The sequence below is a fragment of the Cinclus cinclus genome, chromosome 8 (assembly GCF_963662255.1).
Source record: "Cinclus cinclus chromosome 8, bCinCin1.1, whole genome shotgun sequence".
Taxonomy (NCBI): Eukaryota; Metazoa; Chordata; class Aves; order Passeriformes; family Cinclidae; genus Cinclus; species Cinclus cinclus.
In genome coordinates this window covers 14,474,488-14,491,932 of record NC_085053.1, presented here as the reverse complement: position 1 = coordinate 14,491,932, position 17,445 = coordinate 14,474,488, and the positions used below count along the sequence as shown (strand labels likewise).

General features: G+C 40.3%; 1 protein-coding gene across 1 annotated transcript; it reads left to right on the top strand.

Moving 5' to 3' along the window:
• Positions 1 to 1,433: 1,433 nt before the first annotated feature.
• EPHX4 (epoxide hydrolase 4) lies at positions 1,434 to 17,314 on the top strand. Its single transcript, XM_062497685.1, has 7 exons — positions 1,434 to 1,676; positions 4,520 to 4,605; positions 8,054 to 8,211; positions 10,253 to 10,381; positions 12,442 to 12,545; positions 13,470 to 13,618; positions 17,080 to 17,314. Exons 1-7 carry the CDS (start codon positions 1,434 to 1,436, stop codon positions 17,312 to 17,314), a joined length of 1,104 nt encoding a protein of 367 aa, XP_062353669.1.
• The last annotated feature ends 131 nt before the right edge of the window (positions 17,315 to 17,445 follow it).

The window sequence follows — 17,445 nt, the reverse complement described above, 5'->3', positions numbered from 1 at the left end:
AAATTATATATATTCTGTCTGCATACATGCTCATCCAATTTTTTTAAAACTAGCTCACTGAATTACACATCTTAGAGTTAACAGATGGATGGTGCTTTTGATATATCTTCTACTGGCACTCCTGGACAGAGCAAAAATATTTCTTAGAATTAAATTCTAATCCTACAGACTCATCTGGACCAAGAACAAATTTTGGTATGCATTAAATTCACAAAATTGGCAACCCTGCTCTCTTCAAATAGCAAGAAGATGCTCATAGGCCCACACATGAGCTGTGACTCTCATGTGGCCTCCAAAAGTCTTGAACTTGCCCATATCCTCTAATCTGAGAAGCAAAGGATCTAGGAGTAAAGGTGAGCAAGCCATGCAGTGAGTTAAATCATGCAAGCTCAATTATACTTTTCTTGTAGTCAGCAAATACCATGTCCACATTTTGTTATCTTCTAGAGCTAATAAACTGTAATTTCGTATAATGCACTTTTACAACTTGTAAAATCAACTGGTTCATATAGTTACACTTGTACTTACAGTTTTGGATTATGTGAGCCATTCTAGTTTTAAATTACCCTTTACCCTGCATATCAGTAGGTTATTAGGAGACAGAGTGGAGACTTTCTTCTTACCCTGGCATCTGTGGCCCTGTATGAGACAGTGACTCCCTGGTGTATGTTCGTAGTGATTTATTAATGGGCAGGCAGGGGATTGTTCAGCCTCTGTCAGCCCTCGGGAGTTGAGATATCAATGCAGACTAAGTTCAGTTTAGGCGATTTATCTTTTTAAGAAATACTCACTAGTAATAGCATATAATAACTAAATAGTGCAAACGCGTTTACAAAATCACCTTTAAATGGTGATAAGTGAAGCGGCAGTGAAACAATGCGGTCTTGAAAAACACTACGGTGCGAGCAAACAGCCCCATGCCTGTAGTTCTCCATCTCTGGCACGGCAATAAGGTACGGGCGCTCAAGGGCGCGCTCGGAGCGTGCAGTGCCGGGGCCTGGGGCAGGCACGTTGGCGGGGCCGGCCCGCTGCTCGCAATGACATTCCGGGCGCGTTCCGATGTGTCTGGCGGCTCTGCCGAAGCGCGCAGGTGACACAGCCGCGCCCGCCGCCCCAGGGACGGCATCTCCCTCGTCCACCGCCAAATACCTGGGGAGCAGAGCCCGCCTTGGCCGAGCCGTGCGCGGGCGGGCGCGACCCGGGCCGCAGCGCCGTCGCCCCCGAGGCACCGCCCGCGGCCCGGCGAGCCCGGAACGTGCGGACGGCCGGCGCTGTGCCCGGCGCTGTGCCCGGCGCTGTGCCCGGCGGCGGCGCAGGGCGAGGGCCGCGGGGCGGGCGCGCCGCCGCTCCCGGTGCCTCCGCTCGGGCGGCTCCTGGCGGCGGCGACGCTCCGAGCCCCTCCCGGCCGGCGGGGACGGCGGCGGCGAGGCCCGATGGCGAGACCCGGCGCTGCGTGCCCTCCGCCCGCCCGCCGGGTGATGGTGGCCGCCCGGGCGCTGCTCTTCTGGGCACTGGTTTACAGCTACTGCGGGGTGTGCGCCTGCATCGCCGGGCTGCGGCTGCTCTGGAGCATCGGCCGGCGGCCGGGCGAGACCTTCCGCTGGGTGGTGCGGGAGAATCCCCCCGCCTGCCTCAACGACCCCTCCCTGGGCACCCACTGCTACGTCCGCATCAAGGTGAGGGCGAGGGCGGGAGGAGAGGGCCCCGCTGGGCGCGCAGGCACCCACCCCCGCGCTGTGCATGGCACCCCTGCCCTGCTGTGTGCGGGGTGTGCCGTACACGACACCCCTGCCCTGCTGTGTGCGGGGTGTGCCGTACACGGCACCCCTGCCCTGCTGTGTGCGGGGTGTGCCGTGCACGGCACCCCTGCCCTGCTGTGTATGGGGTGTGCTGTGCACGGCACCCCTATCCTGCCCTGTGCGGTGCGCGGACAGCCCGCCTGCCCTGCCGTGCGTGCTCGTACAGCGGCGCGCCCCCAGCGCCTGCCCGCGCTGCCCCGGGAAGCGGTGCCGTGCCCGGTCCCGCAGGCCGGGGGGACGCGGTGCCCGGCCCGCCCGGGTGCGGAGCCCTGCGTGGGCGGTGGGGGGTTCATCGGCCCCGGGTGTCCCGCAGCCCACCGCTCCCTGCACCTCCTCTGCTCTCTCTGCTATTTACGGTTTGCCCAGCTGCACCGGGGAGCTCTTTTCGTGCATCGCTGTCACAGGGAAAACGCGGAGTAAGAAGCTAATTGTCGTTCCTCAGGTTGTACAGTTTAAGCCACAAGTCAATTTCTGTATTTGTCTCAGGTCTCCACCTGTGATTTGCTCCTTTACTGGATACTCTAAATGCAGCTGTATTAGCTAGGTTTCTTTTGCAGTTATAGGTGAACTAAGAATCCACAGCGAGTTTTTTCAAGTGCTAAAAAAATAAGTACAAAGATCTCTGTTCCCAGGGTTCTGTGCAGATGGTTCTGTGCCAGGCAGTACTAATACAAATTAGCGAGCCCCGTTTGTCATGATTTGCTTGTTTTCTTTTGCTAACATCATTAGGAGGCATGTGTGGGCTTTTTCACTCATATGACATGTTCTTTTTTTCCTGTAGCACAAAGCAGTAAATGAACAGGCTGCTGGGGAAGTGAGAGGGGTATGACAGTAATAGGAGAGCACTTGGGGGCAAATCGAAATGCTGTCAATATGACAGCATTGTCATATTGACAGCGAGTTGATCACTCATTTCAGGAAAAAAGAAACTCTTAGTGTTGGATAACAGCAGGCTAACGGATTGCTTTCCTACACATACATCCTACAAATCCATTCAAATTTCAATAGAACAGTCAGTGTTGGAAAAGGTGGCAACATCCTATGTCTGTTTTGGGGGGTGGGAAAAAGGGAACAGCAGCAACTGAAAAAGGCAAGGATGGGCTTAGTTTAGGCCATGTCAATATTTAAATTGCCGCTGTACAAGTGGGGATGAAATTTTCAGGAGTAAAGGGGAGTTCCTTAAAAGCAACAAATAGATTAAAATGAAAACATGGAGGGTAAATCCCAAGAGGATGCTGACTGAAAGAAGCAGCATGGAGGAGGAGCATGGAGCTTACCCATTACTCAGTAAATGAGAAACTGTAGAAGGAGACTGAGAAACTTCTACTTTTTTTACAATATAAAAGGACCAAAGGCAGAGTGATCTGGAGAATGATACGGATGATGTAAGTGCCCCAAAATTTACTAGGAATTTACTTTTACCTCTAGGAACTTCAAGTTCATTGGCATTCCAGAGGTGAAATATCAGTGTAATTAGGGGCAAAACTAAGAAGAAGTCCCTATTACATCCAGAGCAAGTATAAAAAATCAAAATAGTTCACTCTTCAGAGCCCTTTCAAGAATGAGAATGTAAGTTAATAGTTCTGCAGCTCGTTAGTGACTTATGAGTGTCAAGATATCTCAGAGTATTTGAAGCATCTTTGGCAAGAAATCCTTTTTTGTATGCATTCATGACCCTTGCCCTGATATTAGCTCTTGTGCAGCAAAGGCATTGGATTTTTCTTTATTTTTTGAAATGGCAGGCTTTGACATTTGTTCAAGAGCTGTACAACCCTTCTTTCCGCAGTTTCTTTCACATGACTTCTAAACAGTATTTGTGAGCTAACTCCCAACTTCTGTATCCACTTCTGTGTCAGAATTCAGTAAAACCTCTAGGTCATAATCACAGGTTATTTAAATTTTACTGGATTTGACCTTCAGTCAGTGTAGGCTTGTGTACATCCATTCACTGCAATAGCATTTCAATGTTCACCTTCTACAGTAAGTAAGTTGCCTGCTTGTAATTCTCATAAGATCTATTTTCTTAAAAGATAGTTTCTTATAAGAAACTATTGATAAGGCAGAAAAAAGATTAGAACATTAAAGCTTTTTTATAATAATAAACATAATTTTCTGAAGTAAGTCTGAAACCTAGAGTGATAAAAACTAGCAAAAATATCTTTCTTTCTAGTTACTTAATTTTGATTGGTTTTGGTTGTTAAGAATCCACATGGTCCCTTATCATGCCAGAATGCAATGTGATGGTTTTAAATAGTTGCATAATCTTACCAGCTAACTGAAAGATTGGAAGTGCATTTAAAGTATACTGCATTTTAAAGTCTTTCTGTATAGCACATGACTGGTGTCTGTGTGAAAGCAATGTGTTGCTGTGACAAGAACCTGCATTTCCCAGTGGCTGTGCCAGGCAGGGCTCTGTCAGAAGCGTTTGTGTGCTCAGGGCTGGGCTGGCACACAGGCACACAGCCTGGCAGGTATTGGAGATGGTCCTTCCTGGAAGAAGCTGTGGTGGGTGTGCACGGTGTGGGATACTCAGCATTGCCAGGGTGTAGCAGATACCTGATCTCAGAAGTACAGAAGGCTTCAGCTTCAAAACTGATAATTTGATATTTTAGGTGCAATATATTATTTCTTAGAATATGGTCTGAAACCTTCATCATTCTCAAATCCCAGAATAGCAGTTCTATGCAGCAATAAACACACTTCTTTTTCTCTTATTTTAGGATTCAGGGTTACGATTTCACTATGTGGCTGCTGGAGAAAGGGGCAAACCACTCATGTTGCTGCTTCATGGCTTTCCAGAATTCTGGTAAACTCCCTTCCCCATTTTCTGTTATGAAAGAGGCTGCATAAGGTACCCAAGGATGAACATCTCTGCTTAAATATCCCCAGTGTGATCCCTTATGTGTATTTATGAATACTAACAAATGAAGTTTCAGTAGGAAACAAACCATTGAAACATTTTTTTAACTGCAGCATCTGCAAAAAATTCCTTCAGACTAACACAAACCAACCATGTTTTTTGTACTGTCAATCCATTTTTCCTCAGGGATGTACCCTTTCCTGCAAACTTTGTGAAGGAACTGCTAATTATAAACAAATTTCCTGTTTGGATAGTACTTGTACTATATGGCTAAACTTATGAATTATAGTAGAGGGTGTTAAAATAAGGATCCCTTTTATGTTAAGTGCAATCTGGATCGCTCCATTTATTAAAAATACTATACATTAATTCTTAACAGGGAGGGGAAGAACTATGAGCCTTATAGGCTATTGTGCAGCCTAATTTCAGAATGCTACTCAGGGAAAAAGGTTCTATTATTAGTTCATCACAAGATGAATGATGAATCAAACCCAATCCTAAATATTTGTTTATAACAATGAAAAGCAGTCATGTGTCCAATGATTTAACCAAATTGCTCAGGCTGTCATTGTCAGGTTTAACTAGTGAAACATGGCTTACAGAGCTTGCACAGAAAAAACAGTAAGGGAATAAGGGAAGTACTAATGCCAGTAATTCAGCAAGGTAAATGATCCTTTTCCTTTCCAAACTCAGCTGTGGGGCTAGAGGCCACTGCTGAAACTGTGATCTTTCAATCTGTGCTCAGGTCATACCATGCTAAACTGACCCAAGTAGAAGAGAGGTCAATTCTCTTTCCTCAGCAATTTCCCCTAGAGATACTAATGCCCTTGAGGGGGATGGGACACAGTCACATTTGTGTGAAGTTAGATTTTCAAAGAAGGACATTATTCTAGTAATAGATTGCTATCTAAAATTATTAAAGCTGTAAACTTTGATGGAAAGGACAGTTAGATGGGCCAGTGCATATTTTATTCAAACATTATGTATATCTTGCTTAAAGCATGTTCTAACACAGGCAATGAGACTACAGCTGATTTCCCCTATATTATAGTAATAGTAATGGAATAGTAATGGAATAGTAATGGAAAAATTAGCATTTTATATACGTATTCAACTGAGATCAGGCATATTATTTTTAAAAAGCAGAAAGTAATTCTTACCATTTAGAATAGTGAGTCATGCTGTAAGTGGCAGCTACAAGATTGTATTGTCTAACCATTCAAAAGGGATGAATAAAAAACCTGTGATGTAGGTCACTGGGACCACCAATAGGCATAGTTTCTATCACTGTTTTTAAAAAGAACACTCCATCCTAATAGTCTGTAAACCAGTCATATTACCAATATTTGTGTTAGGTAGTTCATTCACTCAGTGAATACTTTTTCATTCAGGAATAGTGATTGTTCTGAGACCACAAGATAAAATGACCTCAATTTAAGAGAGATGTAAAGCAGCATCAAGTTCATATTGTTTATCTGGGAAAACAAAAAGTATATTATCTACAATTACAGTACTTAATTTTAACAAATCCTCTGCCTTCAAATGTCTCAAGGTTATAAATAGCACAAATATAAGCAGACAATACTGACCACTAAGAGTGATAGAGAATGTCTGAAGGTGACAGATCACTAAAGCATGTAATTCACTGGAGTCAGTGAGTGTTTTAAATGCATAAGAACTTGAGAATCAATGCACTGAGGAAGGTCAATAATAAAATACTTGAAATTGGACATAATGTGTTAAGGCAGCTGAGTACTTAAAAGTTGTGTGTGAGCTGCTGCATTTTATACTACTTGCCTTTTAGAAAGAATGTGATCAGAAAGTCTCAAAATAGATTCAACCTTATGAACATGGAGGCATTCACAACATTGCCAAATTCTGCTTGCAAAGCAGTTGTCCAACAGTTATGTATCATTTGGGATAAAAGGGTTTCTTTGAATATAAAACCTATCCATGTGATAGGTCAGACATTTGGAGACTGATGGACTGTTGTGAAAACAGAGGATGAGAATAGCTTATAGACATTTTCTGAAAACAAAAATAGTTTATTTATTTATTTATGGGCTGGGTTCTTTCTTCTTACTAAAGTATATAGAATAGCTGCAACAGTTACCATGGCAAAGTCAGCTGTCCAACTCATTATATAACACCTTTAAAAAATTCATTCCTGGGGATCTCAGCTAAACCTTGTCTTAGCATTATGCAGCACTGAAGTGAAAATGTTCTGATTGTTTTGTTTATATGAATACAGATCCGTATCACTGAGTGTTCCTGTAGCATTATTTAAGTTCAAAGTCCCTCATAGGCTGAAGACAAAAGTAAAGTGGAAGAGCCCATGGTCTGATGCAGACACTGTTTGGATTAAGGTAGAATTCTGTGCATCACACCTACAACCACCATGATCCCAATGTTATATATCCTTTATCTGAAACTGTTGAAACAAGCAGAAGTAAAAGCTAGATCCTAGCACAGAGGGATGAAATCACTGCTATATATGTCCAGAAGGATCATGTTTTTCATATATCTTTCTATTACAGTGTAAAATAAGGTAATGTCTGTCATGTTACTGGCTATTCTGAAATTTATTTGATTTCAGTAACAGCTGAAGGGCAGGTAGTTCTTGCAGACAAAGAACCCACCACTTTCTTTTTATTCTTGCTTCAAAACACACATCTAGTCACTACACACAGTTAAAAAGTGAGGAATAGCCCAGGCCTTTGCCTGAGTTCTTGCCTTTGTATGCCTTTTGATGTATGCAATGTTATCACTCTTTTCCATGGAAACACAAGGATGAAATTCTTTGTGTAGTACCAACACATTGAGAGAGCTTGCTCTGCCACAGTTCTGGTACAGACACACAGATCAAAGTGTACACAGGATAAATCCTATAAACTTCATCAAGACCATTTGGTTTAACTGGATTTCTTTCTTTGGTTTATTTAGTGTATGAATTATCTGACATTCTGTTTCTGAATAGAAAAAAACTGCAAACCATGGCTGCCATGGAGAAGAGAAAGCTTTTCAGACCTTACTTTTTTGATGCTACTATGGCTGCAAGGATAAAGCAAAATACTCCTCCCTGTGCTCTGGTTTATGCCTGCTTCCTTTGCAGCAAAGGGACTGTGCCAGATTCCAGGAATTGTTGAAAAACCCTGGCTCTGGACATGCCCCCTTTCTGGCAGCTGCACTTTGTTACTGGGGAATTCAAGAAGGGAGCACAAAAACTACTGCAGCCACAAAGGACCATCAGCACAGCACAGAAAGGAAAAAGAATCTCATAGCAGACAAAGCCATGCTAGTTTACCCTCAGATATTTGGGTGCAAAAGCATTGAGTACATTTCTGGTATCATACTGCTTGACCTTGTAACTCCAACTTTTTTTCCCTTTTGTTAGGTATTCTTGGCGCCATCAATTGCGGGAATTTAAGAGTGAATATCGAGTGGTGGCCCTGGATTTGAGAGGTTATGGAGAAACAGATGCTCCTCCTCACAAAGAAAATTACAAGTTAGATTGCCTGATAGCAGACATAAAGGATATTTTGGAATCTCTAGGTGAGTTAGTAGAAGAAAAACCTACTTGACTCAAATGACTTGATTTTCTAGGGAAAAATCCCCACATAAATATCTATCACAGTTTTTGTTTTTTTAAATATATACATATTACAGAGGGGTATAGATATAAATCTAAGGATACTAATATTTTTCTACAATTATAAATTAAAAAGCATGGTTTTATAATTACAATGTGTATGTCAGTATAAGCAATATGTAAAGATGATTTTTCCATCAGGAGTTTTGAAAAACAATTCCTATGTGCTGCAAAACCCATCAGTACAAACCTATGGTCTTTTTCCCTAAGAAGTCTTTCCTCCTAAACACTTGCATTTAGTGGATAATATTCTGAGTTAGAGTCTTAAAGCACTTGCAGACCAAGGAATTTATATCAGATTACATTCTTCTTGCACAAACAAGACATAATAAATATTGTGGGCTTTACAGAGATGATGAGAGTACATCTGCTGTAAAAAAAAAAAAAAAAAAAAAAAAAGAAAACCAAACCAGAAAGCCCTCCAAAAACACTACTCCTGCACAACAGTCAGTTCTCAAGAGCTGAATCACTCAGTCTTACACAACAGTGAGAGCAGAAGGGAGGGAAATGCTGCTCTCTGTGCAAATACACAAGGTAAAGGTCTAGAGCTGAAGTGCAAAATTTGCCCCTCTAGTTCAGTTTGAAGTGTCCCTGCCTGGGTGATAAATTGTAACCCCGGGTGAAGGGTATTTCCCTTCCATACCAAAAGCAATGCAAAGGATTAGACTGCCATTCTCTGAATCATTTTCATTCCCTGGATACTCTAGCGACAGTAAAACAACTTTCTGCATTTCGTATGAAGAAATAATAAAGCAGTGATTCAAGTTCTGAGATTTGAATTTAGGATTTGCTTCGCTTGTGATGTTTGAGTATTGGCAAAAGATTGGGCAGACAGTCCTCACAGTGTTGACATTTTCCAGCCTTTGCTGGTTGTGTTAATCTCCATGGTAATGCCATGGTTATGCTTGAGAAGTGCTCTCAGCATAATTCAATTTCAGAGGGATTTTTTTTTTAAAAAAAGCACTTCAGAGCCTTGTTATCTTTGTTTGTCCTAATCCCAAGTTAAATTCTTTTGGAGGACTTGATTATATCAAAAGTACTGCAGAAGATTTCTATCCAAGAGGATTTATAACATTCTTTGACAGCTGTGTCCAAATGTATGTCAGAATTCTAAACATTTTGGCTTTTATATGTTTCATTTGTAGTCTGTGTGCTCAACATTTCAGTCCTCAATGAGGAAGGTGATACTGACACTATGTTGTTTTCCAGCAGTGGTTAAAGAAAGAGTGATTAAGCTTTCAAGACCTTTGGTCACTATCCTGCCCATGCCCCTTCTATTGCTGCTAAAATACAATTTTTATTGATGAAAGAATAAGTATCTGAATGTCCAGAACTAATAAAATTGCCAACCAAACAGCTTATGGAGAAAAGCTACAGGCCTCCTAAGTATACAAACAGGAGTGTTTACACATGCTGCACATATGGCTATTATTATGGCCACCACTTTTTGTATAATGATGGCATTGAGTGCTTAGATAACCCCTCATATTCAGAGAAATTCATTAGGATTAATTTTGTTCTGGAGGTGCTCAGGAGATTGCTCAGTCTTTTTGTCTACAGTTTCAAATTCCAAACTCCCTGAACATGGCAAATGTCCGTGTGTTATACTGACTGCAGACTGAACTGTCTATCTGACCCTGCATTGGCCAAGATGTGAACAGGGTGGCCATCTGCATACTGAGTGACTTTAGGGTGACATGGGGATAGTACAGTTAAAGTTTAATGAAGTCCAATTAAATACTTTGAAGTATTTGTAAATTTTTAAACTGTAACAGTGCCCTTTTTTTTCTGACCATTGGTAATGGAAGCAGTGCAGTATTAAAGTTACATTAATAAATGTGCTGAACCACCTATTTAGCCCAATAATTATTTTATTGTATGTGATAATTTCTGTGGCTACTGATTCCTTTGAAATAAAAGCATGTATCTGTGTTTCTGTGGTAGGATACAACAAATGTGTGTTGATTGGCCACGACTGGGGAGGAATGATCGCTTGGTTAGTGGCCATATGTTACCCTGAAATGGTGACTAAGCTGATTGTGGTTAATTTCCCTCATCCTTCTGTATTTACAGGTAAGTTTTACAGTGGTCTTTGTTAGTTCAAAGTATCTGCATTTTGGCCATGATTGTGTTTGCTTTGAGAACCAACACCCTGCCTCGGTAGATGAGCTGCCAGTACTCGATGGCTCTCACATTCTGGACTGTGTTTTGTGAAGCAGTAAGATATCAAGTATTTATTTGACTTCTGGAAATAAATTTATTGTAGGAAGTGGCAATGCTTGCAACAAAAGTTACAGATTTTTTTTTTTAATCCTTGAGGGTCCACAAGTTATGAAATAATTTTCATACACATGAATCTGTTTTGTTCCACTTCATCAGGAAAAGATTCCCAAAGAGCGATGTATATTGTATTACACTTTGGTAAAGGCTGCACTGCATTATTAAGTCTGCATAAGCCTGCCTTTGTATTCATGTGAATTAGACATGAGTGTTGCATCCTGATTTAGGTGACAAGTAACAATTTATGATCTGGTACAATAGTCATTGTAAGAAGTCTTTCCAGACTACTTACTAGATGCTCAGGAATACAGCAGTACTTTGCTGAAACTAGACTGGTTTCACTACTTGTTGTGTGATAGAGTTTGTCTGCTACCCAGAACTACAAAATATTTCATAGGAATTATATCAACATTCAGTAATTAAAAGTAAAGTACAATCTCACTAATTTTAATTTTTTTCAATTGCTGGCCTTACCCTATCTCCATTTAAAAATTCATATCATTTCCCCATAAATAGCTAAGAATATTCAGCACAGCTTTAATTTTCATTTCAATTGAATGTAAGTCTGACCTTACACTGTGGGATCAGCCACACCATCCACATTTGTTGTTCTCACAGTGTTCTTGGGCACCTTACTAAGATACTAAAGAACATTTTGCCAGGTGGTTAATCCACACTTACCCATGGAGAGATGTGTTCACCACATAAGCAAGCAGAAGCTTCTTCCAGTGTTTTCAACCAGAGCAGGAGTGAGGCTGTAGAGAAGACAATTGCATTTTATTATAGTATTTGTTTGCATATTTGTTGAACTACAAAATCTGTTCTGTAGCTTGACGAATTCTCCCTACATCAAATTTATTCTACTGTGGATTAGAAGAAAATACACAGTTTATAAACAGTACAGAGAAGTAAAGTGATCAGTGCTGACAATGGTCGATCAAGAAAAATGTAATGGGTAATGCAATTTAAGAATGTACAAGAAATGAAAGCTTAAAAGATAGCCAACACTTCAATTTATGTTGGCTTAAAACCCATTTTGATTCACTGTCAGAATTAATATTTCAGAGATATGCCCTGTGTTGGGAATGCAGTTTTTACATTCCTGAATTTGCACCTGTAAAAGAAAAGTTCTAGACTTCCTAGTACCTGCACACATTGTGTGCTTACTTTAAGGAAGTTAGATATTTGAATGTCAGTGTTGGCTATTGAAACTCACTGAAGACACAGATTTAAAATTGAAAAAAAAACCAACAGTCAATGCAGGTTTGTTTTATATATATTTTTCCCTTTTGCAATATATGCTCCTATGTCTTCAAAAATGGCCGTAAAAATGCTTAAAAAGTGAACTCTATGTAACCTTAATTGCAGTTCTTGAAATTGCCAAAAAGACACTGTTAGAAAAAGTCTATACTTGTATGAACAGGAGTGATGCAGTCTTTAGAATGTCAGCGGATCACCATCGACAGATTTCTGTGCTTCACACCATTGATGAGAGAAATATCTATTTATGCCTTTTATTCCATATCTGGAAAAAATACTTTGGACTAGCTACACAAATCGATCTCTAAGTGAAAACCTACCATGCAATTAAACTCTCCAGTGCTGCTGTCCTCACCTAATCTTTGGCAAACTTTTATTTTGCTGGCTGTTTCTACTAACATTTATAAAAGAAGTATCTTTTAATGACCACATCATATATTTACTCCTGAAACAATAATCATCTTTTGTCACACAGCATACTTTAATGTAATATTTTTAAAACATTCCTTTAAGTTTAAAAAATAGTAATATTAATTGTAATTTTGTTTGAGCCATCAGTTTTCATTTTTAATTCATGGACATTTTTGTTTCAGAATACATTCTACGACATCCATCACAATTGATTAAATCTGGTTACTACTTCTTTTTCCAAATGCCATGGTTTCCTGAATTCATGTTTACACTAAATGATTTCAAGGTGAGAAAATGAATGCTCTTGTTTATATATGTAACTGTGAGTAATGGAAGAATTGCCACCTACATTGATCCCTTCTGATGTATTTATAACTACTGGAAAAAATAGGGAGCTTTCTGATTTTTCTTCTTAAGCTTTATATAAAGTAGCATACAAGTACATAGAATCTCTGAGATTAATTCTTAATTCTGCATTTCTGGGAGGTGCTGAGGGATGTACTCAACCTCCAGAACTAGAGTGCATTACTGTGAGTCAGCTGGTTTTACTTGTGCCCATACCAGTGGGACACGGTGCCCGGGGAATTCCTGCTGACTTATCTAAGTTCCTGTGTGCAGTGGGACATCCTCTTATCTCTCAGAGCCTGCTACAGCACAGGCAGTGTGGGAGTCTGAGCACTGCATTGAGCTAGGTGATTAATTCTGCCTGAGGAGCCAAGGCTAACACTTTGTATAACCTTAAATACAATAAGTAGGAGCAGATAGAAACGGACGATGCAGCCGCAGGATGCACCCTCCTACACACCAACAGCCCCGTGCAGAGCTCCCAGTGCTGCACACGCAGGGCACAGCCAGCTGGGAGGTCAGGAATCATCCTCCCTCCTTCCCTGTCACCTGCTGTGGTCCATCCCAGAAAAAACCTGTGTGCCTGCACTTGCCTTGCCTGTCACAGGTAGCAGGTCAGGATGCAGTAACTTGGTAATACTGGTATTTCTCTCTACTTGGTTATTCTGCAATAAGTTATACTAGAGATATTTTCCTTGTGCTTTACACACACATAGCTCTCTAAAAACTGATTTGAACCATTCACTGTACTTTGAATAAATTTATAAATATGCATAAACAGGTTTTAGAAAGATGTTCTGTTAAAGGAGAGAAATCACATTTTCTAGCTATCTTACATAATAGCTTTTTCTTCTTGCTTTTGTAGGTTCTGAAAAGTTTATTTACCAGCCAGGCAACTGGAATTGGAAGGAAAGGCTGCAGATTAACTGCAGAGGATATTGAAGCTTATCTCTACGTCTTTTCACAACCTGGAGCATTAACAGGCCCCATTAACCATTACAGAACTATTTTCAGGTCAGTATAATAAGAAAGGAAACTATTCTAGAGTGTCCCCTGGAGCCCAGAAGTGTTAGTGCGGCTCCTCTCGTGCTGCTGAACCAGGGGAAAAGCCCCAGATGTGTTCCTGAAACCTCATCAGGTGGGCACAGGACAGGTAAAGCAGTGAGGGGCCCAGTGTGTTCTGAGAGATGTCCACACAAAACGGCAAAACAAGCAGAGTGCACGTAAGGAAAATCTTTGTTTCAAAATCTAATAAAGCAAAGACCCTTCCTCATTCACAGCCCCCATGGCAATCCCAAAAATTCACCTCTAAATAAAACTTTAAAAATTAACAACAGTTAATTGTTTGCATTACAATTTATATTATGATAATGTCTATCAAGAGCTTCTTATTATATAACAGTACTAGATTATATAGCATCCAATTATGTTACTCTCACTTGTAACTTTACAAAACCATGCCTGACACAATTTTATTGTGTTTAGGCTATTTATATTTTTCAGAAAGGTGGGAGAGGTGTTTTTTATAACAAAGCCTAAAACTAACCTAACACGTTTTAGGTTTGGGGTTTTTTGTTCCTTTATTTGTCTTAGCAGACTCACCTCATAGAAAAAAAGAGAAATAGCATCATAATAGGAAATATTTTTGCAGGATTAATATTTATTTTATCAAACAGCTTTCTAATGGTTTTAACTTCCCTGAAAGGAGTTTGCTTGGCCTTAGAGACTGACACCCCTTTTTTTATCTACCAAAAACAGCACCAGAAGGTCTTAACTCTGCATGTATTCTACTTATAGCACTAACTTGAAGGATTGTATCAAGAAGAGTGGCATTGAACTTGTTTTTCCTTTACTGTCTCCAATCTTCAGCCGTGATAAATGTCCTGCATGCTTCTCTAACAAAAGACCAGCTTCTCAATATCCTTTAAAATGACAATTCCTTCTTTCCCTGAACTCAGGCAGTAGATGTTTGGAGCAGATTAACTTTTCATTTTCCACAGTCCAAATTTACTGCCACCTTTACTGCTCTTTCTGTGCCATCCATGCAGTCACTGTCAGGATAGCAATCAGCAGGAACCTGAGCTAGGTGCTGGTTTGTACAGGCTGAGATAGAACTGGAATGAGAAAGCAGAAAGCTACCCCCAAGCACGGCTGACAATGGGGAATAAATGAGATGGTAACAATGCACTTATTTAAAGCTGTGCAGAGATCAGGCGATGACATCAGCTGGGATGTCCCAGGGCCGCGGGGCTGCCTGGCTGCCCAGCGGCTCCCCTGCCCCCAGCTGCTCTGCAGGAGCCCCGGGCAGGGCTAACGAGGAGCTCGGAGGCGTGAGCGCCCCGAGCCCTGCTCGTTCCGTGGCCACAGCACCTCGCTTCGCTGCGCGTCCAATTAACCAGATGCTCCTCTGACAGCAGCTGTGACGTGCCTGTGATGGCTGAATTGCCCTGGGAGCCACGGGCACATGGAAGAGTTGTGAATGTGTAAACTATTGTTTCAGGCCTTGTCAGACTCAGAAAGAAAGCGTAGTATCAGCTATAAGTCAGAAAGTATCTTCACAGCTGTTAATTCCTCTGTGTGTTTTGTGTTTGTTTGTGCATTGTTTGCTTAATTCTACTAATGAAAGTACACCTGCCCTGAATTCAGAGAATCTTATTTAGGTACCGTCAGCCACAATGCAGCAGGCTTTGGACTGGAACGAAGAGATCAGTCATTCAGTTCTTGCCACCAGTTCTGATGGTCATGCCTTATGGGATGGGAATTGTTAAATATGAAAATTGGATTGGAATTTTCCCTTTCTCTCATCTAAGTCATTAAGCAGCACTTGGATGCTAATGACTTGTATTGACCATAACTCCCAGTGGGGTGATACTGGTGACCTACGTGTTAAAGGGTTCCAACTCGTTGCTATCCACTTGGAGTTTCATTCTTCTGAGCCTAATTTTTCTGGAATGTTATTTCCAAAGAGGTGATTAAAATAACCTACTTCCATCCATCACCAGCAGATCTTTTTATAAATAGCACAGTGATCATTCCTTTCACTATACATTAAATACAAACACTTTCAGAATAAATCCATAAAGTTTTTCTACTATGCTTGGTTAAGAGAGATAAGGTAAGAAGCTGGAACTTTAATTTCTTCTGATACGCCATTTGTTTGGAAAATGGGATTAGTTCTCTTGTAACAGTTAAGAAGTACTTCACTGTTTACAGAGAAACTGTTACAGAAAACATTGTTATAGTGTAATAATGCTCTATGAAGATCTGAGTCTGTTTTTCAGGGACTTTAATATTTCATGAATGGAACTTCCCTCTCAGAATGAGAAATCTGTGTGATAATTAAAGGCGATTTCTAGAAACTTCAGGCATGATATAATTTCCCATATTCCAGACTGAACAAAAATTTAGTGTAGTTCATAGGCAATGAAAAGTGACAAAAAAGCCTGTAAAAAAAAGCCTGTAGAAAGCCTGATAGAGGTTGCCTCAGTGAAGCTACAAATCTTGCAAGGCACAAAACAGTAAACTCTACAGTACTGAAAAAACACACATGTTAATAGTGAAGAGATCCAGGATACTGGATTAAAAGGTAAAGAGATTAGTCTCAATGCACTGAATCAGATCATCAGATTATCAATTTTTCAAATTGGTACTATGAATAAACTGTGGTTCAGTGGGTGAGATTAGGTTGTTTGCAAAATGAGATTTAAATGCCCTGGCAAAAAAGGCCATTTTAAGAATTTTTGTAATCAATCAAAATGAGATGGTTATCTAAACTGATCTTTTATTAACATTTCTTGACTTCACATGTAAGTAGAGAGGAAGAAGGTCTTCAGAGTCTCAATTTCTTTGTCTTATTTTAAACTAAGACATGTCACCTTCTTTGTCTTGCTGTTTTTACAGAGCATAGTCTCTTAACTAACTCCTAAGTTTAAAACTGCTACTTACATATGTCATAAAAGTTTGTTTAGGAAATCTTTTACACATTTCTGGTTTAAAATAATCCTCGTTTTGCATTAATATAATTAATCCTTGCATCTGGTTAGATGGAATCTCTTTTTAATTGTCACAGCTAGTCTGTCACTGTATGTGGCTAAAAGTAGGCAATTCAAGCTCAGATAAACTTTTTAGCATCTTTGAAATGTGCTGGAATAAATTTTGATGGGTTAATACTGAAAAGTCTTTCATTCTAGCTACTTGCATCTTTCATAATGTCTCTAATATGAGGTAATAATTATAAAATATTCAATTTTAAATTACTGTATTAAGAAAAACTTTTAAATTTTTACTGAAAGTTAAAGCAGATCATTTTGTTAGAACTTGGGGGCACAATGTTTTTTTGGTATTGTAGAAGACATCATGGAACCCAGAAAGTTTACAATGAGATTCACTGCACTGATTTCAAAAACTCTGTTGAATGAAATATGTCTTGGTCATTTTTTATTAAAATAAGACCTAACTGTGTTTTATTTTTAAAGCTGCCTACCTCTGCAGCACCATGAAGTCATCATGCCAACCCTGCTATTATGGGGAGAAAGAGATGCGTTTATGGAAGTTGAGATGGCAGAAATTACAAGGATTTATGTTAAAAATCATTTCAGATTAACTATTTTGTCAGAAGCCAGTCATTGGCTCCAGCAGGATCAACCTGACATAGTGAATAAGTTGATATGGACCTTTCTTAAGGAAGAGACAAAAAGAAAAAGAGAATGACTGTTTGTACATGTTTTAAGGGGTCTAAATAAAAGCTCTTTGGATTTAAAACCTAATTGTTATCAGGGCCATATTTCCAGCCTGCCTTCTATTTTGAGCTCTGTTAGAGAAAAGTGTTTTCATTGTACTGT

Excerpts from the sequence above, each read along its gene's own strand:
- EPHX4 (XM_062497685.1), top strand. The coding sequence starts at position 1,434 with ATGGCGAGACCCGGCGCTGCGTGCCCTCCGCCCGCCCGCCGGGTGATG. Across the intron at positions 4,606-8,053 it reads CATGGCTTTCCAGAATTCTG|GTATTCTTGGCGCCATCAAT; the intron begins GTAAACTCCCTT and ends CCCTTTTGTTAG. Across the intron at positions 12,546-13,469 it reads TTACACTAAATGATTTCAAG|GTTCTGAAAAGTTTATTTAC; the intron begins GTGAGAAAATGA and ends TTGCTTTTGTAG.